This window comes from Caretta caretta, chromosome 11 (assembly GCF_965140235.1).
Source record: "Caretta caretta isolate rCarCar2 chromosome 11, rCarCar1.hap1, whole genome shotgun sequence".
In the NCBI taxonomy this organism is placed as follows: domain Eukaryota; kingdom Metazoa; phylum Chordata; order Testudines; family Cheloniidae; genus Caretta; species Caretta caretta.
This window is the reverse complement of record NC_134216.1, coordinates 56,927,472-56,950,772: the sequence shown is the minus strand read 5'-3', so window position 1 is coordinate 56,950,772 and position 23,301 is coordinate 56,927,472. Positions and strand designations below refer to the sequence as shown.

Here is a 23,301-nt window from a genome sequence, read left to right as displayed (position 1 = left end):
TTGTATACCCCTTCATGCTTTGGCCACCATTCCAGAGGACATGCTTCCATGCTAATGACGCTTGTTAAAAAAAATAATGCGTTAATTACATTTGTGACTGAACTCCTTGGGGGAGAATTGTATGTCCCTGCTCTGTTTTACCTGCCTTCTACCATCTATTTCATGTTATAGCAGTCTCAGATGATGACCCAGCACGTTGTTCATTTTAAGAACACTTTCACTGCAGATCTGACAAAATGCAAAGAAGGTACCAGTGTGAGATTTCTAAAGATAGTTACAGCACTTGATTCAAGGTTTGAGAATCTGAAGTGCCTTCCAAAATCTGAGAGGAACAAGGTGTGGAGCATGCTTTCAGAAGTCTTAAAAGAGCAACACTCCAATGTGGAAACTACAGAATCCAAACCACCAAAAAAGAAAATCAACCTTCTGCTGGTGGTATCTGACTCAGATGATGAAAATGAACATGCGTTGGTCTGCACTGTTTTGGATTGTTGTTGAGCAGAACCCATCATCAGCATGGATGCATATCCTTTGGAATGGTGGTTGAAGCATGAAGGGACATACTAATCTTTAGGGCATTTGGCACGTAAATATCTTGTGACGCTGGCTACAACAGTGCCATGTGAATGCCGGTTCTCACTTTCAGGTGACACGACCAAGAATCGGGTGGCATTATCTCCTGCAAATGTAAACAAACTTGTTTGTCCAAGTGATTGGCTGAACAAGAAGTATGACTGAGTGAACTTCTAGGCTCTAAAGTTTTACATTGTTTTATTTTTGAATGCAGGGGTTTTTTTTGCATAATTCTACAGTTGTAAATTCAACTTTAAGGATAAAGAGAGTGCACTACAGTACTTGCAATCGGGCAATTGAAAAATACTATTTCTTTTGTTTTTTCAAGTGCAAATATTTGTAATAAAAATAAATATAAAGTGAGCACTGAACACTTTGTATTCTGTGTTGTAATTTAAATCAATATATTTGAAAGTGTAGAAAACATCAAAAAATGTTTAAATAAATGGTATTCTATTATTAACAGCCAAATTAATCACAATTAATTTTTTTTAAATGCTTGATAGCCCTAGTTAATTTTATTAGCCTTATCTACTCTGTACCAATATTTTCGTTTTTTTCTTTACAGGATCCAAAGTACGCAAAAGAAACTTCAGATAATTCCAATAAAGAGACAGTAAAGAACTGTGACTCAACAGAGACCATTACAGAAGCAGCAGCTGCATCACCCACTGCCAATAGAGCTATTGACAATGTTGTAAACAGTCTTAAGATACATATTACAATCATCAATTTACTTACATGGATTGTGCTTCTCAGTTCACCGTCTTTAATTTATTGGTTTAAAAATCTCAGGTAACCTTTAAACTGCCAGCATAAAAAGAAAATCAGCATGATAGTTTGCTTAGTACTTATCTCCCAAATGGCTGACGATTCAGAATTACAAAGCTTTCTCTGACTATTAATATTACTTTATAGTAGTATCCAAAGGTTCTAATCGAATGATTTAAATAACGGGTATCTGTACACATCAGTTTGTATAATGGATTATGGTTAGCTATTATGTAAAGCAAATTATATGATAGAGACATAAGGGATTTACAGGCAGGACTGAATCTTAGCCCCCTCTGATTTACACTGAGAATGCTCCCTAATTTCTTTTATTCGTATGGGATTAGCTGTTCAGATGTTGCCAGGCTGTCCTTTTGATTGTTTAATTTCTGTTTGGTTTAAAGTGGTTTAAAAACAAAAAAAAGGGGGGGAATAATATGCTGTCTTTGCACAATTTGCTTATTTTGTAGGTACAATATTAGACTTGATCCTGATCCATGTAGAACTATGGCTATTATTCTTGTATCCACTTTGGGAATCCTCATGAATTCAAGTACCACTAAAGTAAAATCAAGGTATCCTCTATTATTATTTCCAGTCCTCTTGTAGACCATATACCTGTCTTCACGTTTAATTCTTACTCTTGAGTCCTTTTCCACTTCTATGGTTAAAGTTGATTTGTGTTACACAGATATTTAACTGGTAACCCCTCATTAACATTCATGACATTTGTATTATTAAACCTTGAAATGGAGAGCCAGGTATCTTTTCAAACTACATTTAAAAATGGACACAGATCAGCTCTAGTTTAGTCAAATGCAACAGATCATTTCTGTTCACCAACTAGGATATGAATGTAATATTGATTTGACACCTAAACAATCTGTCAGATCAAGAACTTCAGCTTTCCATTCAGACCTTATTGAATCCTTCAGAGCTTTATTCTTAACAGGTGATTGCGAGTCTTCGGCCTTGTATACACGGGAAAGTTATATTTGTATAAAGTAAAGATGTGAATTTAAGCTCCCATATTGTTGCACTGTGATAATTCCCTGAATGGACACTTATTCTGGGATAAGAATGTCTTTTTCTGGTTTACTTTATGTTGCTTTGGAAGATGTTCAAGTTAAACTGAAAAAAATCGTCTCTTATTCCAAAATTAGTGTCCCACATGAGGGAGTTGCATCATTTAATTAGGGCAGTATAACTGGAAAAATTTCTCATATAGGCAAGCCCTTAATAAAAGAAATTCATGAAAAACTTATTGCACATGAATCATCTGCTTCTAAATTAAAATACTTTACCTTGTTGCGCAAAATAGCACAGAGTGAATAGTCAACCTAGCCTTTAACAACAGAGTGAAGCCTTCCATGAATGGTTTCAGTTGACAATGCTAGTAGATGAAGTCCTTTATTTATCCATAGTACAGGTACAGTGCAGAGAGTCACAGCACAAGGTTTTCCAAATCACCCATTACACATTAAAATCAATACATTCTTCTTAAAAGCAAGTTCAACTGTGTGTTTGCACCAAAGTGCCTCGGTCCTTTCCAGGCCCATTAGAACTTCTGGCTTCTATGCAAAAGCTATCAATTAGTACCAATTGTGTAAAGTGCTGTAAAACATCAGGCATTGTTTTTCTTTAGGTGTGAAACAATTAGAGCATTTATTTTTAAATATTATTTTTCAAAATATTAAAAACATGCACATTAAGGTGGCTTTAAAATTTTTTTTTTAAGGATTATTTTTAGCCTTCACGTTGTATATTCTTGCTTTTAGATGAACAGCCTTAATGAGGAACAGGTAACTTCTTTAAATGAAAATCTCTAAACCTTAATATCAATACATCCTTCTTCAAATCAGGTTCAAGTAAAATCATTCTTCTTGCACAACTTTGACTCCTTCTGTTTGCTTTGAAGTTACAAAAATGGTAAACTGTTTTTCTCTCTTCTCACAGTAAACTGTCGAAAATTGCAGCGCAACTTCCTCTCCCTTTGTCTGCAGCTGTGGTGGCCTTTGGACCAATGCATTTATACAGAGCACCATACTTTGTAATCTGTTCTCTTCTTCTACATATGTTATGTTGTATTGTATAAATCTTTAGTTTCCCAAATGAAATCAGAAAAGCAGTGTGACCCAGAAATGGATGCTGCAAAAAAATGTCAAGTTGAACAAAGAAATGTCCAGATCAATGTAACCACTAATGAACATCATTTGGAGTAGATGACAGAATTGTGACCACTTCTTGTTAAGTTTGGGGTGTTTGGGAAATCTCAGAAACCTGCTCGTGGTGTTAGTTTACTAATCTGAAAAATTGATGGGAAAATTGCAATATTTCTCTGGACAGAAAAATCTCTTTTCTTATTAGCATAACACTTCAGTGTTCTAGATTTCAGTAGGCAGACCATTCTGTGTCCACACTGCAGACATTTTGATATTTCTGTTGACACTTGGTTTTCTGTTGAAACACGTTTACCTTGCTGTGTGTATGTATTGAACCTATGTCTTGTTCTTGAGTTTTAAAATGTGATGGGTAAAATTCACAAATGATTGAAAGTGCATCACAAAACTAAATAGCCAAGAATACTTTTAATCATTTTATGCCACACTAACAAGCTGTCACAACTTTCTTTTTTCTTGTATCTAAACAAACTGGAATGTATTGTGTCTACTGATCGGTTATTTCTAACAAATCAAACATTTTTATCAGTGTCTGTGGCACATTTGTGTGATTATTGAAAGCGTTGGTGGCTTATAAACTTTATCTTTTGTAAGAGTGATAAAACTATGTCTACTCTATGTTGCTTTCTATTCAGGAAGATATCATAGATTCATACACAATTTCTGTAATGTTGTTTTAAAACATTGACAAATTCTGAAGAAAACCTGTGCCAGAATTTTAGTAATAGTGGGAAATACTGACCATAATAATCAATTCTGTAAAGTAGCATCTTATTGCCTCGATCCTACAGTGACTGGCATTGTTAAAATACCTAAGACAGATATCTGTAATGTATGGCAAATCTCTCCCTTGGTACTGTACAAGTGTTTTAAAACAAAACAAACAAAATTGTGTCCATCAAGCTAAAATTATCTATAATCCTTGTAAATCTGATTGGTTGATTCTAAAGAGAGATGGACTGTCTACTCATTTCTGTGTATCTTATCTATCTCTAGTATTTCTGAGGCACCTATCACCTTAATATCAAAGCACTGATCCTATCTGATAGCGCTTTTTTTTTTGGATCATCTCTTCTTATGAATAGGTTGAGGAAATCCAGTACCAACAGTCAAGTTACATCATATGCTCCGTACACCAGTAGAGCCTAAACCCATTTGTTCTATTGTATTGCATCATTCTTGCCTGAAGTGCCTCAGTTAATTCTGGCTTGTTTTTAAGAGTCTTTTAGTTGAGCTGGCTGGGAACTCTAAGTTTATGCAATGACTTTCCAAACTGAAAGTGTGAGGTGACATGACAAACTGCAGCACCTTACTTTTGTCAGCTCATAAACAAGCCACTCGCCCAAGCTATCCGTGAACCCTTAAGACGGCTTTAAGTATGAATAAGATAACAGTAACTAACTGTGTCACCATTACTGTTATCAGTAATGTATATGCTGGTTTTCTAATCTTAACATTTATATAATGCTAGGCTATTCATAGTTTTTGTAAATCAGAAAAGGTCTTTGGACAAACAACACTCTGAAATTTGATTTCTACCCAAATGTATGTATATGACACAAACACTCCTAGTATGCTGTGTGTATTTGTAGCCAAATTCTGCAGTTCTTTATCCTAAAACCTCATATTCAAATACAGAGTAGAGTAATAATATTTCTAGTTTTGGATGATTGTGTAATGAGAGAGAGAGTAGCAGAGCCATGTAGAGTTTTCTGTAAGCCATTACAATCAAGTGAAAGCTATTTATCCTCGGTTGGTCTTCATTGCTGCATATTGTACTGTTTCTAGCATCCCCAGGCCTGATTTTTGCTACTCTGACCACTGAGTAGTACTTTATTCTGCAAATAGATCCATTTACACTGTTGCAGTGGTTAGATATCCTCACTGTTAAATATTTACTTCCTGTTTGAACTTTTCCCGTTTAGCTTCCAGCACTATCTTTTTTATGTCCTGGTTTGCTAAATAAGACCCCCCCCCCCTTACTATCAGCGGGGTGTGTGTAAATTCTTGTGCACTAAAATTAAATTGCCTCTTAACTTCCTTTTGAATGAGATAGTAAATGAGTTCAATTTATTTCTCTTATTGTAAAATGAGTTTTCCAGGCCACAAATCATTCTTGTTGCTGTTCTTCAAATCCCCTCTAGTTTTTTAAAACCCTTTTTAAAGTATGGACACCAGAATTGGCCACAGTATTTCAGCAATGGTCAAATCACCTCCCTCCCTGTTCGTAAAACACTTCTGTGAATGAGGAGACTAAAACGTGTCTTTAGGCTTATTTCTGTTGATTATGGCCTTCTGTGGGTACATATGAAATTTTTATTTTATAAACTGCCATCTACATAGCATATATTAAGACGTTATGAAAATTAGAATAAAATGTTACCCTATTTTAAGTAAACTATTCATTAAATAGCAAGTATAGAAATGTATTTTTACTGCTTTGTAGGACCTCACATACCATCTGTCTCAAAATGAGAACTGATGGAAGTCAAACCCAGACTATTACTGTGTTTTCCTAAGACAAACATCTGAGCTGTTGCTATCCCAAACCACCGTCATAGGGTATGGATGGAATACCTTTCACGTTAGGTAGAAATTATACAACTCTTGCATTTATTAATGGTGTAGTTTATATAGCAATGTTGTTTTAGCCATGTTGGTACAATGGATTAGAGAGACAAGGTGGTGAACTGTTATCTTTTATTGGACCAACTTTTGTTGGTGAAAGAGACAAGCTTTCAAGCTCCACAGCTAAATCAGCTGTGACACTCTGAATACCTTTCCCAGACCTGAAGAACAACTCTGTGTAGCTCAAAAGCTTGTCTCTTTCACCAACAGAAGTTGGTCCAGTAAAAAGACAATACCTTATCTACCTCGTCTCTCTCTAGTTTATGTAGAGCAATACCTTTTCTCAGATGAGATGATGATACTCATAGGATTCCCATACAGCAGTCTCAGGCTGAGTGTGTTTTACAGAATTGTTAAAATCTTTGGTCTAGATTTTCAAAAGTGACCAATGATTTTTGTATGACCAACCTGGAATTCCTTTTTGTGACTTAATTTTTTCAGACTGTGCTGAGCACCGACCCTCTGCAAATCAGGCCCTTTTAGAGTTGTGTACATGTACACCTGTGTACAGCCTCAGGTGTGCGTCTTGGCTTTCGTTGCTTTTTGTGTCACAATCCTAACCCCCTATAGAAATTAATTGTAATTATATTAAGATTTTATTTTTTCCCCTAGAAACCTTACCTAAAGCTGTAAAGACCACATTAACAATGTACACTTAATATCTGGGCCTGTTTAAAAGCAAGTATAATACTGTAGTGTTCCCATAAGCATTGTATAGTGAATAATATTTCTGAAGAAAAATTAATTATTTTACATATAACCTGCGAAGGACTTTACAAAAAATAAACTTATGCCATATTTTGGTTCTTTCTTATCCATTAAAGCATTTCAGATCCTTTTATTCATTTTTGGATTTAAAATTTTTTTTCTAAGAATATGAGGACAGTCAACTGGCTTTTCTGGCTCTTGCGATAGGACCTACTGGATATCAGAAGATTGTTAAACCTCACTTTTTAATTGAAGGGGCAGGGATGTTGAATCCAGTACAAAGATGACCTTTCTTCAAAATGTTAAATAGTCATTGGACTTCAAAACTTTTATTTTTATTAATTCCTGTTTAAATGGTGTGAGTAAAAATCTTCTATCAATCACTCCACTTTCACTTTCTTGACTTTGTTTTGCTAGTTCCAATCATTGTTCCTTTCCAAGCTAGCCAAAACCTGAATTTCTAATATGAAAAACCTTAAAAAAATACCACCGCACACCACCTACCAATGTTGAGAGCACCTTTATAATCATAAAGAACCAAGAAAAAATTGAACAAGCCCAATAATTTGTTTCCTTTGCAGATCGTCTTTTAATTTCTCCTCCAAATGCCATGATAGACTCTTGCCCCTGCAAAATATCAGTTCATAGTGTTTTAAAGTAATTACAAGAGCTCTTAAAAATGTTGGAAACCACAAACAATTTTGGAATTTTTATAATTTCAAAACAGCCTAATTGATTTTTTGTAAATTTTTTCTTATAGTTTGAGATCTTGTATGGTCAGTTTAAACTTGGCATGAATGTTTTTGGTGGAGTTAACCCCAGCAGTTACAGGTTTATAGAGACTGTTGACAGGGTCTTAACTAAAGTTGTGGGAATATTGAGGCTATAATCCGTTATCATTCTTTATAAAAATGATTGTAATTGAGTTCTCAACTATACTTTATGCAATATATGATAAATATAAATAGTTAGGGCCTGATCCTGTGAGGTGCTGAACACACCTTGAAAGATGTTGAGTACATTACTGAAATCCAATGAAAGATGAGAGCTCTCAGCACCTTGCTCTTGGAGCCTAGTCCTTTTCCTGTTAGAAGTTAGATTTGAACGGGAACTCGTTTGCGACCTTCATACTGTCTGAAGGGTCTATTCTGTGCAGTATGTACTCAAAATTTAATTTTTACTTGTCTTTTCCACACAAATGTGCATGACTTTTGTCCAGCATATATATTGTATTAAATACACATCTTATTTTTGTGTATATATTTTTTTATGGTACACTAACACTTGCATTCATATAAATGGTTGTAATTCACAAAAAGTGCCATCTATTAGTCATACTGTGTGCAGAGTGTTGTGAATGTTGTTACCTGTATTTTTCTCTACACCATTGGGCATAGTGTTGAACATTTGCCTTCAGTCTTTGCTCAGGTATTGATGTGAAGCAGTTTAGTGCTTTTCTTTCTAAATTGTAATACGTGGTATTCTAAGTATTCGGAAGGTAAAATAAAAAGAAAATAAAAACAGTGAACAAAAGAAGCCTATGTATTAATAACATTACTTGGGGAATTATGTAATTTTTTTGTTCAGACCTAAAGAGTACTTGGCTTACTTGGGACTTGAGAGGCAGTAATTATACTCCATATAGAATAGATTTCAAAATGTTAATTTATCCTTAAGTGGTAGGCACACATCATCTGCCTAACTCTCATAAGAGAAAACATAATAAACTGAGATGATGCTTGCTGAAAAATGTAACTATTCTTTCCTCACCTCTAGTCTTTCTTCTTTCCCAAACTATTACTATTTCACATAGTATTTTCTTGTACATTGATTATAACTGTAGTTTTCTCACCTTTCTCTCAGCAGCCCTGGGTCATGGTGGGTAAGTTAAGTTGCCAAAGTTATTTTATCACAGTTTGGCAGGTACCTAGTGCAGGTACTCATTCAGTAGGTGTTCTGGCTCCCCAGTAAACTGGAATTTGAAGTGGGTTAGGAGAAGCAACACCTAAAGAAGGTGGGGAATGGGGTAAGAGCTCTGAACCCATGGGTGGGCAAACTTTTTGGCCTGAGGGCCACATCAGGGCATGAAACTGTATGGAGGGCCGGGTAGGGAAGGCTGTGCCTCCGCAAACAGCCTGGCCCCTGCCCCCTATCCGCCCGCACCTGCTTCCTGCCCCCTGACTGCCCCCCTCAGAACCTCTGACCCATCCAACCCCCCTGTTCCTTGTCCTCTGACCACCGCCCCTAATCCCCCCCCACCCCCGCTCTCTGTCCCCTGACTGCCCTGACCCCTATCCACACCCCTGCCCCCGACTGCCTCCCGGGACAGTGAGGTAACTTTGGCTATTGGACTCCTAGCTTCTTTGTGGAGGATAGTGTGGTTCAGTACAAAAGAGAACTTCCTGACAGATTTTTGCACCTTATTTAGGATTTTTTTATTTGTTCAGATGAGACCTGATTTCATCACAAAATTGTTGTATGGGAAGACAGAGTCAGAAATGCACCAAGTCTCCTCTTTCCTTCCCATAGTTCCAGCAGAGTTTTTACTCATTTAACTATAGAGCTATATCTCCTACTCAGAAAGTATCATCCTGGTGTATATACAAGAACAGTAGGTTAAACGTAAGTAGACTCAAAGTCTACGGTTAAAGCATTACTTATTGTCAACTACCTTTTGCAAATTGAAAATATAATCAAAATTTAATGTATATTCCTTTGTAACATAGCTTACGCTTTGAAAGCAGCCTGTTCAATAACAAATGCCCCATATCAAACCCAATGTATCTCAAATTATCAACCCACCTCTTTCTTTTGTGACAAAAGGGAAAAATAGTGTGACATGTATGCAAAATATTCATGCTTTAAAATATTCTTCAGTTTTAAGGTGCAGGCATAGAATCATTCAAGTGCAGGACTGGAAGGGACTTCAGTAGGTCATCTAGTCCGGCCCCCTGCATTCAAGGCAGGACTAAGTAATAAACCATTCCTGATAGGTGTTTGTCTAACTTGTTCTTAAAAACCTCCAATGATGGAGATTTCACAGCCTCCCTAGGCAATTTGTTCCAGTGCTTAGCTAACCTGACAGGAAGTTTTTCCTAATGTCCAGCCTAAACCTTCCTTGCTGCAATTTAAGCCCCTTGCTTCTTTTCCTATCCTCAGAGGTTAAAGAGAACATTTTTTCTCCCTCCTCCTCGTAACAACCTTTTATATAGTTGAAAACTTATGTCCTCCCTCAGCCTCCTTCAGACTAAACAAACCCATTTTTTTCCCAATCTTTCCTCATAGGTCATGTTTTCTAGACCTTTAAGCATTTTTGTTGCTCTTCTCTGGACTTTATACAATTTGTCCACATTTTTCCTGAAATGTGGCACCCAGAATTGGACACAATACTCCAGTGGAGGCCTTACCAGCACAGAGTAGAGTGGACAAACTTCTTCTCATGTCTTGCTTACAACACTCCTGCTGATATATCCCACAATGATGTTCGCTTTTGGGTGTGGAAGGACAGTGTTACACTGTTTACTTATATTTAGCTTGTGATCCACTATAACTCCCAGATCCCTTTCTGCAGTACTCCTTCCTGGGCAGTCATTTTCCATTTTGTATGTGTGTAACTGACTGTTCTTTCCTAAATGGAGTATGTTGCATTTGTCCTTAGTGAATTTCATCCTATTTATTTCAGACCATTTCCCCAATTTGTCCAGATCATTTTAAATTTTAATCTTATCCTCCAAAGCACTTGCAACCCCTTCCAATTTGGTATCATCCACAAATTTTATAATTGTACTCTTTATGTCATTATCTAAATCATTTATGAAGATATTAAACAGAACCAGTCTCAGGACCAATCCCTGAAGGACCCTTCTTGATAGGTTCTTCCACTTGCCTGTGAACCACTGATAACTACCCTCTGGGAACTGTTTTCTAACCAGTTATGCCACCCACCTTATAGTAGCTCCATCTAGGCTAGTTTATTTATGAGAAGGTCATGTGAGACAGTATCAAAAGCCTTACTAAAGTCAACATATATAGCACATCTACTGCTTTCCCCCATTCACAAGGCTGTTACCCAGTCAAAGAAAGCTATTTGATTGATTTTACATGATTTATTCTTGATAAATCCATGTTGACTATTACTTATCACCTTATTATCTTCTAGGTGTTTACAAATTAACTGCTTGATTATTTACTCCATTATCTTTCTGGGTACTGAAGTTAAACTGACTGGTCTGTAATTCCCTTGGTTGTCCTTATTCCCCTTTTTATAGATGGGCAATATTTGCCCTCTTCCAGTCCTCTGCCTTTAATTCCTGTCATTAGGGTTCCAAGCTTCTGTATAATTGTCAATATTTCTTTGAAAAAAATTAATAATTGAGATATTTCTATGGAAATGACCTTACTTACACACTTTTTATGCTGCATGACAAAATGCAAAGTTTTCTTCTGATGTTTGCTTCAGAGGGTCTCAGTATTTTCCATTCCATGACCACACAACACAAAACACACCTTTGTGACACTCCCATATTCCCCATCTAGACGTAAAGAAAGAGGAAGAGTATCACAATCCGCAGGTTGGGAACCCCAAAGACTATTTGGATTTCTAAGGTTTTTCTTTCCCTTCTTCAGAGACCTGGTGGTGTTTTAGTGGACTCTGATGTGGTTTATACTGGGGTTTTGTAAAGTCAAACCCCTGTAACTCTTGTTTGGTTTTCTTTGATTAATAATTAAGTGATTGTAATTTTGGTTAAAGTAGTAATAAAAATCATTGATAAAGAATATGGGATAAGTATGAAGCCTAAGACCCAATGAGCCTTTGCTTTAGCTGACCACAGAAGCAGCTATTTTCTCCTGGTCCAGGTACTGAGAGTTTTTTATGGGATATTTTTGACTCTTATTATATTCCTGTTCTTGGAATGAAATGATTTTAGTTCACAGGCCAACAAAAAATATGTAACAGCAGTTATTGCAGGCAGTATCTCCTTCCACTCTGCTCGTTGCCAAAACAAACCACTAGATATCTCTTCACATCTGAGACAAGTGATACCTTTGGATTCGCTCCTGTTGCCATTAGAGTCAGAGAGATTTGCATTGACTTATACAACCGTAGGATCAGCCACAATCAGGGACTGGTAGGAGTACAAATATCCCCCCTCAGCCGCCTTCCAAGATACTAGGTGAGATACTAGGTTAGAAAGCTAAATTACGATACAGGAGTTCATTAATGCAGAAGTAGTAATGGGCAATTTCAGATGTTTTATTTAACAAACATCTGTTTATAATGGACATTAAAATTTTTTTCAACGCATCATTCAAATATTTTATTAGTCATATTCAATTTAGTCTGCATCCAGTACATCATGCAGATAAGATGCCCACATTATACGATAATAAAATAGACCACCTGAAATTGCTTCTATTCTGAAGAACTATCTTGATAGTATGTTTGTCTATTCATTTGTGGGGTTTTTGGAGTGAATGCAGACAGAAAAGCAATAATGGCTTCTACTGGACCAGATCCTAAAAAATGAGATGAACTAAGTATATTTACTTTTTCAGAACACATCAGAAATGTTTTATTTTTCCATATTTACTTCAAATTATTTTTCTCACTTGTTTATATTTTTAAAATGTTGTTATTTGTATTACAGTAGTGCATAGAGGCCTCAACAGAGGGGAGGGCCTGGTGCTCGGTGTGCTACAGATGCTTAGCAAAAGCCAATCCCTGCCTGAAGCCCCTACAATCTAAATAGATAAGACAATCCCCATGTTACAGATAGGGAAGTGAGGCACAAAGATTAAGTGACTTGCCCACGATCACGCAGGAAGCCAGTGGCAGAGCCAGACATTCAATCCAGACCACCAGAGTTCCAGTACTGAGATCTCTTAGTCAAGGAGCAAGGTGGCCAGTTAACTTTTTTCAATAACTGTTTCTATGGGGGGAAAGTAAATAGCAAAGGCAAAGATGAGTTAATTATTGGGTCTGTTTATGTTCTCTTTCTGGTCTCATTGAAATCTGTAGAAACCTCCAGGACAAACACAGCCTCTTCTGTGTCTAAAAAGAGAGAAACTCTACAAACAAAACTGCTGAGTGAAACTTGGTGAATGCCCTGGAACTGGCATGAAACCAGAAGTTTTCCTCACTACCGGACATTGAGGTCCTTCTCAACTTCTATCTGCCTTATATGAGAAGCATCTGCTTGACAGACATATAAAGAGTGTGTGGTGTGTTTGTGTGTGCTGTGACTAGCTTATTCGGTCAGACTGGTTAATTTAAAATAGCTGAAACCCCATGCAGTTTACTCAGCTGTTTCTCCTGTTGTTGCTGTCCATGGTGTTGATCTGAAAGCCAGAATGCATGTATTTAAGAGCTCAATGTCTCCAAGCTGCCCACAGATAACAAAAACAATCTAGTCTAAATATTATAATAACTCCCAGTGTAACCTTATAAGATAATCTATGTGCTAGGTACACACATTACTATAGATAGCAAAATAATGCAGCTGGAATTTTATTTGTGTTAGTGATGTCAGAGTTCCTAGAGCCATAGATCAGTGTCTTTAAAAAGTTTAAATCTCAATAAATAAAGATATACCAGTAGGTGTGTGGCATTTTATACAAATATTTATTATTAATAATAATAATGGACTGGTGCTAAAAGAATGACCAAGATGCCCAACTTGAAAAATGACAGTTTAGTGCAACTGCTGAAACTAAAATGTTCTTTAAACTGTAAGGAGAAAAATATATGAGAACTACGATCAAATGTCATAGCAGTTTTGAATTGATATTATTGAATAAGAACAAGTTAAAGAGTGTAGTCCTTGTTAGAATCTTTGTCTAGAATACCTTGGAATCATCCACTCTAGTATCCCCAGATGCAATCTGTAAATGAACGCCGATAACATCAGGATATCAGGTTAATATTTTCATTAAGGTGCTAAGATTTTGCATCTTGAAATAGACCTCACCTTGCTATCTTCCAGCACCAGGAAATTGCACCATATCTAGCTTATCTTGGAGATCCTTGTGCCAGATAGAATTATCTGAAAAACAAATGTATAAAAGTAACATTTTATTAAGCTTCCACCATCCCTGCAGGAAATTTCTTATTTTGCCATCCACAAATTTTCAGTGATGTGGCTGGATGAGGAGGGAGGGCACTGTGTGCTGCAAAATTTAGTAGCAACAGGCCTTAAGAGTATCAATGATGAGATTCTCAAGGGTCTTTGTCATGGATGGAAATGGAATCATTACTGCAATACCACTAACGTCATTGGCACCCACCCACAGTCAGTCCACTAGCAATATAAGTGGAGAGATCAGTCTGTTTTGCAGATTATAGACAGGCTAGTCAGGAAGGGGCAAGCCAGAGCCAAACTTACAGGTAAGCTTTATTTAAGGAGAGAGTGAGAGTAAGTGTTTGGGTATTTTTATGTTGCATCAAGTTGTAAAATGTACTATATTATTAATTTATTATTTCATATATTTCATATATTTAGTTTTTCTCAAGCAGTTTTAAAATTGGGCTATCTGCATTTTTAATTATATTGCTATATTTTCCTCAGGGCACACAAAGATCTGCTGCTGTAACAACATGGTTAGCTATTTTAGAACTATTATATGATGGAAATAGAGAGGGGACCAGTGTCACAGAGGTAGCAATGGAATGGGAAGCATTTCTTTAGGACTAATCTGTTTCTCAAGATACACTGAAGGTGGGGGGGGGGGGGGAGAGGGAGAAAAACCACACACACACTAATATATATTCTCCAGTAGGTAGATCCTCCTTGTCATGGACTGATTGTTTTAAACCATTTATCCACATTAATTATATGAAATGCTTGCTTTCATGTGTCAGTGGTGCATGTTTTATAGAACTCATGCAGTCTGATTCTTTCCCCCTCTCATGTGCAGTCTGCTCATCTCTCCAGCATGTGGAAAGTGGCACTTCTGGTTCTGTGCACTACGCTTACTCTGAGGGGGTTGGCAAAGGGGGCTCCGCTGAGGCCAGAAGAAAAATGGAAACCTCTGAACAATCCCAGAAACCGAGATCTGGTAAGGAAACCCTACAGGAAACACTGTAATGAAGCCCAAACTTTGTGTGTGTTTCACATATTTAGGTGTCTCATTATAAGAATTTCTTACCTTTTGTAGTTAAAAACTTCAAAGTGAAAAGGGAACCTCTTAGCTAGTGTTAGTAACTCTGCTGTGCTCTGTATGGTCAGTGTCAGCAGCCACCTGCACATGCTTTAATCTAACTTGAAGAAACTTTCAATTTCAAATACTGTACATAGGTATGAGGAAGATCCATGTGCAGTACACATTAATTTTAAAAGAGATGTATTTTGATCTATGAAAATAGAACTTGCTTTATCCAACAGAATAGGGGTGCTCTGTGTGTTCTCCTAGTCCTGTTCTTGTTGACTGTATAGATAATATTGCTTAAGTCAAATGCTAAACCATGGTTTGAAAACACAAATATATTCACATCTGACACAGCACCTTGAATGCTTTAAGATATGACAGCCAATTAACAATAATGGAGAATATTCGATTACAAAGGATTATTTATAAGGTCTTATGCAAAAGTTGTGAGAAACATGTCAGTGATTAGCAGCAATGGTTGTACTTGTTTGGAAGGTGACCAAATATAAATTAAAAAAACCCACTAACTAAAACCTAGTATTTTTTAAATATAATGAAGACTATCCAGCCAAAGGATCAGCTCAAACCAGTTGCAGGTGACTTTTAGGATAAATAAAATTGTACTGGAAAACCTGAGGCTACTCTGGCTGTTGCTAGAGGCTGTTCTTAATGCAGGTTTCACTGTGTGTCTTTTCTAAAGAAAATGTTAGCAAATTGGGCAGCATAATACTCTAATCACATTTCTTATAAAGATCTTAGAGGCTTTACATAAACTATACTCTTGTATATTTGGAACACATATCAGTTTGAGGGACTTCCAGATATTGTAGGCTGTTTAATAAGCTTCACAGTTAAGGTGTACTTCACAGTTAAGGTGTACCCTAAAGCCTAGGGATCTGAAGAAATAATTTCAGACCTTTGAAACAGTCTGATTCAATCTTCCTAATTTATGCCACCTGTTATAAAAGCTAACAAATACCTTTTACTAATATTCTCGGTGTCAGAAATATACACACTGTGGGTACTGGCAGTTGGGAGAGGTTTTCTCCTCTAGGTTACAAGTTTGCATCAGTACAGCTCAGCTGAGACCTCAGCTGAGATGGGTTGGTGGTCTTTGGACAGGTGTCCATATCACAAGGCCAGATTCTGACACTCTTCTTCACGATGAGAAGTACCTTACTCCACATGCAATCCCATTAACGTCAGTGTCAGAATCTGGCAACAAGTGCTGGGTCTGTGTGGCCAGTGCCATCACAGGGGCTAATGACTGACTGTACTTGGCAAACGAATGTGACTAACTCACTGCAAGGTGTCATCATTCCAGGTCATACTTGAAACACAATGTGAAAGCCGAGTGGAGCAGCTTGCTCTGCCATTGTCTATGCTGTACATGTTTGTGGATAAAATAGAGGACTTCATTCCCATCCAGTTCCTTTCACAAGTAGTGTATTTACTTTGTTTTAATTAATATGATTATTCATTTTACATTTTTGAAATGTAAACTGTCTTCAGTTTTTCAGGACACTCCAGGCTTATTTTTCGGGAAGAGGTCTTGATCTGAGAAAGTTCCTAGATACTTTCTCCATGAATAATGACAGACCCAGGCCTGTAGCGATCTACTCGGATCCTACTGCTTCTGCATTTGCAGATTATGAAGAAAAGAAAAAAATATTTCAAAACTACTTCAAAGGCTGAAAGAAGCTGCTGACCAAGGTAAAAGTGATTGTTTTTCCTCTGTGCTGACAGTTACATGTGGTTGAGTTACAGATTTGGATTCGGGTAATTTTCCCTTCTATATGAAGAAAAAAAATAACTTGCTCTTGATAACACATCAGAAACATGTAGTATTTTAACTCTCACTCAAAGCCGATTGAAACTTATTTAAGGAGAAATTTCTGAAGAGTTAATTTCTTTCTGGAATAACAGGAGTATATGCATGGTAAGAAGTATTCTGAAGTCAGAAGCGTATGCACTGCTTATGTCTCTAATTTATTTCCAGAGACAAATACTTGACCTTTGCTGGATTAAACAGGAAAAGATTTCAAGAGATCAAGTAAAACCTATTACAACCTAAATTTTTCAAGTGGAGGCTGTTGATAGCCTCCCATGATATGTCCGCATCAAGGAAAAAACAGACTCAAAAAAGAAAACATTACAGTAACAAAGAGTAATCCGCCTTTTAAATCTCTGTAAATGTAATGTGATTTTCATATTTCTTCAATTAAAAGTGAAGGTTGGATAAAATAGTGTGCAAACTGATTCGTATGTCTATAATGTAAAATAAAATGAATCAAGCTTGCACTATTAGTATATCCATGGCCAAATGTACTGCAGGGAACTTGGTTATTTATTTTTTATTTTGTATACTATATAAACAGCAATCCTCCTTATGACACCATGATGAGGGTAGCTAAGTATTATTTCCCCCTTTCTACAAACAGTAAGAACTTCAATAAGATTTGGATCAGGTCCCAAGTGACTTGTCCAAGGACCTACAAGGAGTCAGTGGCAGTCAAGATTAAAACTCAGGAGTTCCTGGCTTCCAGTCCTGTGCTTAGCTCACTAGTCCATGGCTCTGTCTGAACTATGTAGCACACCACCACCATTCATTATATTATAGTGACAATTGTATTAATATTTTCATTTTAAGTCACCTTTTGATGGGTTTAATTTGAAAAAAAACCCAGCATCACACAAACAATGTCAAATGGATTTAAAAGTGGTTTTAAAAGATATGCTCCGCCTCAATAAGAATTTATTAGTTTGGTGAAGGAATTACGGAATAAAAATCTATGGCTTGTGTAATGCAGGAAGACAGACTAAATAATCTTGGTGCTCCCTTCTGGCTTTAAAATTGCGAAGCTATGAAAATTATAAACTTAAAAAAATTCAAATGTGATTTAAATGACCCTTTGGAGTGTTTTTAGTAATAAATAGTGGGTAAGAGATGATTTCTCAATAAAAATTTCTGTCTGTTCATAAATGAAAATATTTGCTTTGAGTGTTCTTACAAAATGGTTTATATTTACTGTGAAATTACTAAATTACTGGGCACTTGTGTTTTGCTGCATTAGCCACACAGAGGATAACTCAAGGTCTGGGGCCTAAGGAACATAAAACAACACTGATGTTTGACACAAACTGATGAAGACCTAGAAACACAGAATTAGTTGTGGTCCCCTACCTTTGATTTACTGTGTTGTCTAAATATTGCATCACAGAAGATCAGTTTCTGGGCCCCCAAAATATCTGGGAATTCTGTTGTTAACTTGATGAAGATTTAGGGGCTGAAAGACTGGGCATTTTAAAAAAATATTTAAATTCTAACCATGGTTTGTGTTCAGTTAATTATTTCAACTTCCTAATCTCTCTACCCTATCAGTCTTGCAGCCACATGATGTGCTAAACACAGCAGAACTGTACATTTCCACTTTAGGTGGGGCAGGATTTGAAATCCAGTCCTCAAGCACCACAGAGCTGTACTCCACAAAGGTCTCTGTGCCATAATCATGCAGGGAGATGGGCAAGAAATTGTGTATATGTACGTATGCAGCCAGTGGCTGATCCTATGAAAGGTGAGAGGCCGGAACAAGCAGCCACAGTAGCTCCACTGCCATTCCATGGCCTTGAGAAATCTGTTCCTCACCCTGACGCTTACAGAGATTACTCCCAGTAGGAAAAGACAATAATTTACTGTTTAACAATGCTCACGCTAATAATTTGGGATTTATGAGCCCATCTAAGTCAGTGGGAGTGTTTCAGTTAGGGTCCTTTGGCTTTGGATCAGACCCCATGTGCTTTTAAATGCTCCTACTTACTATCCTTATTTTATTATTTATTTTTCCTTTCAGGTGGTTGCTTTTGGACTTCATGTGAATTGGAAGCATACACGGCAAAATGTTACTGCTTTGGGGTTTCTAACTTATCTGACAATTTAACATTTTCTTCAGCATCTGAGTCTTTACATACACAAATCTGACATCTGGCTGTAATTGCCATATTTGCTCACTTTTCAGGTGGTGAGGTATGTATGGTTGTGAAGATTGGTTTGACAAGATTTTACTTGTTGAAATGTAAATGAATGAAAAGTTCAATCTGATGTAGTTTGTCCGACTATTCCTAATTGTCTTTGTCAAGGAATGTAAATAAATGTTACCTTTTAAATTTATTACATCTAGGTTTTAGATAACTGTTTTCTTGAATGGAATTTATTGAGTCTTCATTATAGTGCTTTGTATTTGGTTTGGAGATGTGTGGAATTTAAAAAAAAAAACACTTCAGTCATTACAGAAACCCATCTCTTTGTTCTGTTTGTACAGCACCTACCGCAAAGGGGCCCTTGTTCCTGACTGGGGCTCCTCGGTGCTACCTCAATACAAATAATAATCTTTTTAAATAGTCATGAAAGAAAGATAGACTCATCAGATGTATACATCTGAGAGATATCCCAAGATCATCCTACTGAAAAAGGCAGAAGATAATACAAAAAGAGCCTCCATAAATGTGGAAAAAAGAAAAGCCCTATGATGTCCTAAGACATACATTATTAATGTCATATTCAAGGTCTCGTTCAGAAACACAATAGCCATCAGAGTACTTAAATGTTTTGGCTTTTATGTTTTGATAGGAATCTCATAGTAAAGAATCCCGATGACTCCCACAATTTAGTAATTAATAAATTATTTATAAGAGCCCATCTTACTATTTCTACTCTGATCATTCCTTATGTAGCTGAACCATTACAGATTTCCAGTACCATATTCTAAAATGGCATCAGGAAATCCTGCATTCAGATTACCACAGTTACTTCTCATTTGGAAGGTATGGCATTGATCCTGAGAAGACTTTTACACATGTGCTTAATACTCCACATGTGAGTAGTCCTATTGACTGAAGTTAAAGGATGAAATCCTGGCCCAATTAAAGTAAATGGCAAAAGTCCCCTTGACTTCAATAGGATCAGGATTTCACCCAACTTGAGCACATGGATGAGTCTTTGCAGAATCAGGGCCTAACCCCTTGTTTAATAATGGGTATGAAATATGGAGGTAATAGCTCCATTGCTGTTTCAGTATTGACACGGTCACTAGCTCTACCTGGTTTCAGAGGAACAGCCGTGTTAGTCTGTATTCGCAAAAAGAAAAGGAGTACTTGTGGCACCTTAGAGACTAACCAATTTATTTGAGCATGAGCTTTCGTGAGCTACAGCTCACTTCATCAGATGTATACCGTGGAAACTGCAGCAGACTTTATATACACACAGAGAATATGAAACAATACCTCCTCCCACCCCACTGTCCTGCTGGTAATAGCTTATCTAAAGTGATCAACAGGTGGGCCATTTCCAGCACAAATCCAGGTTTTCTCACCCTCCACCCCCCCACACAAATTCACTCTCCTGCTGGTGCTAGCCCATCCAAAGTGACAACTCTTTACATAATCAAGTCGGGCTATTTCCTGCATAGATCCAGGTTTTCTCACATCCCCCCCACCCCCATACACACACAAACTCACTCTCCTGCTGGTAATAGCTCATCTAAACTGACCACTCTCCAAGTTTAAATCCAAGTTAAACCAGAACATCTGGGGGGGGGGTAGGAAAAAACAAGAGGAAACAGGCTACCTTGCATAATGACTTAGCCACTCCCAGTCTCTATTTAAGCCTAAATTAATAGTATCCAATTTGCAAATGAATTCCAATTCAGCAGTTTCTCGCTGGAGTCTGGATTTGAAGTTTTTTTGTTTTAAGATAGCGACCTTCATGTCTGTGATTGCGTGACCAGAGAGATTGAAGTGTTCTCCGACTGGTTTATGAATGTTATAATTCTTGACATCTGATTTGTGTCCATTTATTCTTTTACGTAGAGACTGTCCAGTTTGACCAATGTACATGGCAGAGGGGCATTGCTGGCACATGATGGCATATATCACATTGGTGGATGTGCAGGTGAACGAGCCTCTGATAGTGTGGCTGATGTTATTAGGCCCTGTGATGGTGTCCCCTGAATAGATATGTGGGCACAATTGGCAACGGGCTTTGTTGCAAGGATAAGTTCCTGGGTTAGTGGTTCTGTTGTGTGGTATGTGGTTGTTGGTGAGTATTTGCTTCAGGTTGCGGGGCTGTCTGTAGGCAAGGACTGGCCTGTCTCCCAAGACTTGTGAGAGTGTTGGGTCATCCTTTAGGATAGGTTGTAGATCCTTAATAATGCATTGGAGGGGTTTTAGTTGGGGGCTGAAGGTGACCGCTAGTGGCGTTCTGTTATTTTCTTTGTTAGGCCTGTCCTGTAGTAGGTAACTTCTGGGAACTCTTCTGGCTCTATCAATCTGTTTCTTTACTTCTGCAGGTGGGTATTGTAGTTGTAAGAAAGCTTGACAGAGATCTTGTAGGTGTTTGTCTCTGTCTGAGGGGTTGGAGCAAATGCGGTTGTATCGCAGAGCTTGGCTGTAGACGATGGATCGTGTGGTGTGGTCAGGGTGAAAGCTGGAGGCATGCAGGTAGGAATAGCGGTCAGTAGGTTTCCTGTATAGGGTGGTGTTTATGTGGCCATTGTTTATTAGCACTGTAGTGTCCAGAAAGTGGATCTCTTGTGTGGACTGGACCAGGCTGAGGTTGGTGGTGGGATGGAAATTGTTGAAATCATGGTGGAATTCCTCAAGGGCTTCTTTTCCATGGGTCCAGATGATGAAGATGTCATCAATATAGCGCAAGTAGAGTAGGGGCTTTAGGGGACGAGAGCTGAGGAAGCGTTGTTCTAAATCAGCCATAAAAATGTTGGCATACTGTGGGGCCATGCGGGTACCCATAGCAGTGCCGCTGATCTGAAGGTATACATTGTCCCCAAATGTGAAATAGTTATGGGTAAGGACAAAGTCACAAAGTTCAGCCACCAGGTTAGCCGTGACATTATCGGGGATAGTGTTCTTGACGGCTTGTAGTCCATCTTTGTGTGGAATGTTGGTGTAGAGGGCTTCTACATCCATAGTAGCCAGGATGGTGTTATCAGGAAGATCACCGATGGATTGAAGTTTCCTCAGGAAGTCAGTGGTGTCTCGAAGGTAGCTGGGAGTGCTGGTAGCGTAGGGCCTGAGGAGGGAGTCTACATAGCCAGACAATCCTGCTGTCAGGGTGCCAATGCCTGAGATGATGGGGCGCCCAGGATTTCCAGGTTTATGGATCTTGGGTAGTAGATAGAATATCACAGGTCGGGGTTCCAGGGGTGTGTCTGTGCGGATTTGATCTTGTGCTTTTTCAGGAAGTTTCTTGAGCAAATGCTGTAGTTGCTTTTGGTAACTCTCAGTGGGATCATAGGGTAATGGCTTGTAGAAACTCGTGTTGGAGAGCTGCCGAGCAGCCTCTTGTTCATATTCCGACCTATTCATGATGACAACAGCACCTCCTTTGTCAGCCTTTTTGATTATGATGTCAGAGTTGTTTCTGAGGCTGTGGACACTTGTAGAACCAGGACAAGAAGGCAGGCCACTGGCTTCAAAACACAGACATCTATCATCTAAATGAAACTCCTTTAGCTGTTAGTAGTTGAAGGGATTTTATTTTATAAACTAACTCAGGTAAGTAGTCTGGTCCCATCTAGTCCACCAAATGGAGACTTTTTTTTAAAAAAAGGAACAGGAGACGGAGTAGGATATTTAGAAATGCCTATAGAACTCGATGTAAATTAATACAAACTCAGAAGCTAGAATACATATCTGTAAGTGATTTCATCTTTGCCTGATAATACAATAATTGCTCTAGAAACATAATCACTGCCCTACTCCAAATGGGTCACAGAAATGGTTTCTCAATTTTTAAGAGTTCTGCTATTGTGTTTCCACTTGATGAAAAGAAAATTAACTACAGATATCTTTCCTCCAAGGAATCTATGTAATCAGTAAAACTTGAGTTATTAAATATACATCTAACTTTTTTATATTTCCATGTCAGCTGGCTGAAAAAAATTTAAGGGCCCATCCAACACTGCCTTTCATTTTCACTAGTACAAAGTGAGAGCAATGTGGGTGTAAACTGCTCCTATTCTAACTTGGTAGCATTTCATAATACTTAGTCCCGCCATGGGTGCAGGGGACTGGACGACCAGATGACCTCTCAAGGTCTCTTTCAGTCCTATAATTCTATGATTCATACTCACTTTGAACTGTGCTGCCCAAGAGTTGAATCTGACTTAATCCTGACCAAATCTAGGGTGCTTTCCCCATATAGATTTCCATAAATGTTTACATCCAATAGTATCTTCATAAATTAGGGAGTTAGACTTCTGTTCTTCCTGGATAGCTGCAT

The 23,301-nt window shown here is 37.7% G+C and overlaps 1 protein-coding gene and 1 long non-coding RNA gene across 6 annotated transcripts in view; one reads left to right on the top strand and one right to left on the bottom strand.

Moving 5' to 3' along the window:
- The window catches only part of PGAP1 (post-GPI attachment to proteins inositol deacylase 1), a 78,636-nt gene extending 59,463 nt beyond the window's left edge, over nt 1–19,173 (top strand). For 2 of the 3 annotated variants that reach the window (XM_048870311.1, XM_048870310.1), the window contains exons 25-30: nt 1,142–1,368; nt 1,815–1,919; nt 3,301–3,394; nt 14,775–14,915; nt 16,518–16,718; nt 18,857–19,173. In XM_048870311.1, the coding sequence (XP_048726268.1) occupies nt 1,142–1,368; nt 1,815–1,919; nt 3,301–3,394; nt 14,775–14,915; nt 16,518–16,700 (750 nt within the window). In that variant the 3' untranslated portion in view covers nt 16,701–16,718; nt 18,857–19,173. Of the gene's footprint in view, nt 1–1,141; nt 1,369–1,814; nt 1,920–3,300; nt 3,395–12,930; nt 13,016–14,774; nt 14,916–16,517; nt 16,719–18,856 lie in introns of those variants that run through there. The other variant, XM_048870312.1, reaches the window with a different exon arrangement.
- LOC142068569 (uncharacterized) overlaps nt 1–23,301 on the bottom strand; it is a 30,928-nt gene that overhangs the window by 6,627 nt on the left and 1,000 nt on the right. For all 3 annotated transcript variants that reach the window (XR_012664433.1, XR_012664434.1, XR_012664435.1), the window contains exons 2-3: nt 13,829–13,903; nt 11,265–11,392 (exon numbers count right to left, since the gene is read on the bottom strand). This is a non-coding gene — a long non-coding RNA (uncharacterized LOC142068569). The remainder of the gene's footprint in view (nt 1–11,264; nt 11,393–13,828; nt 13,904–23,301) is intronic.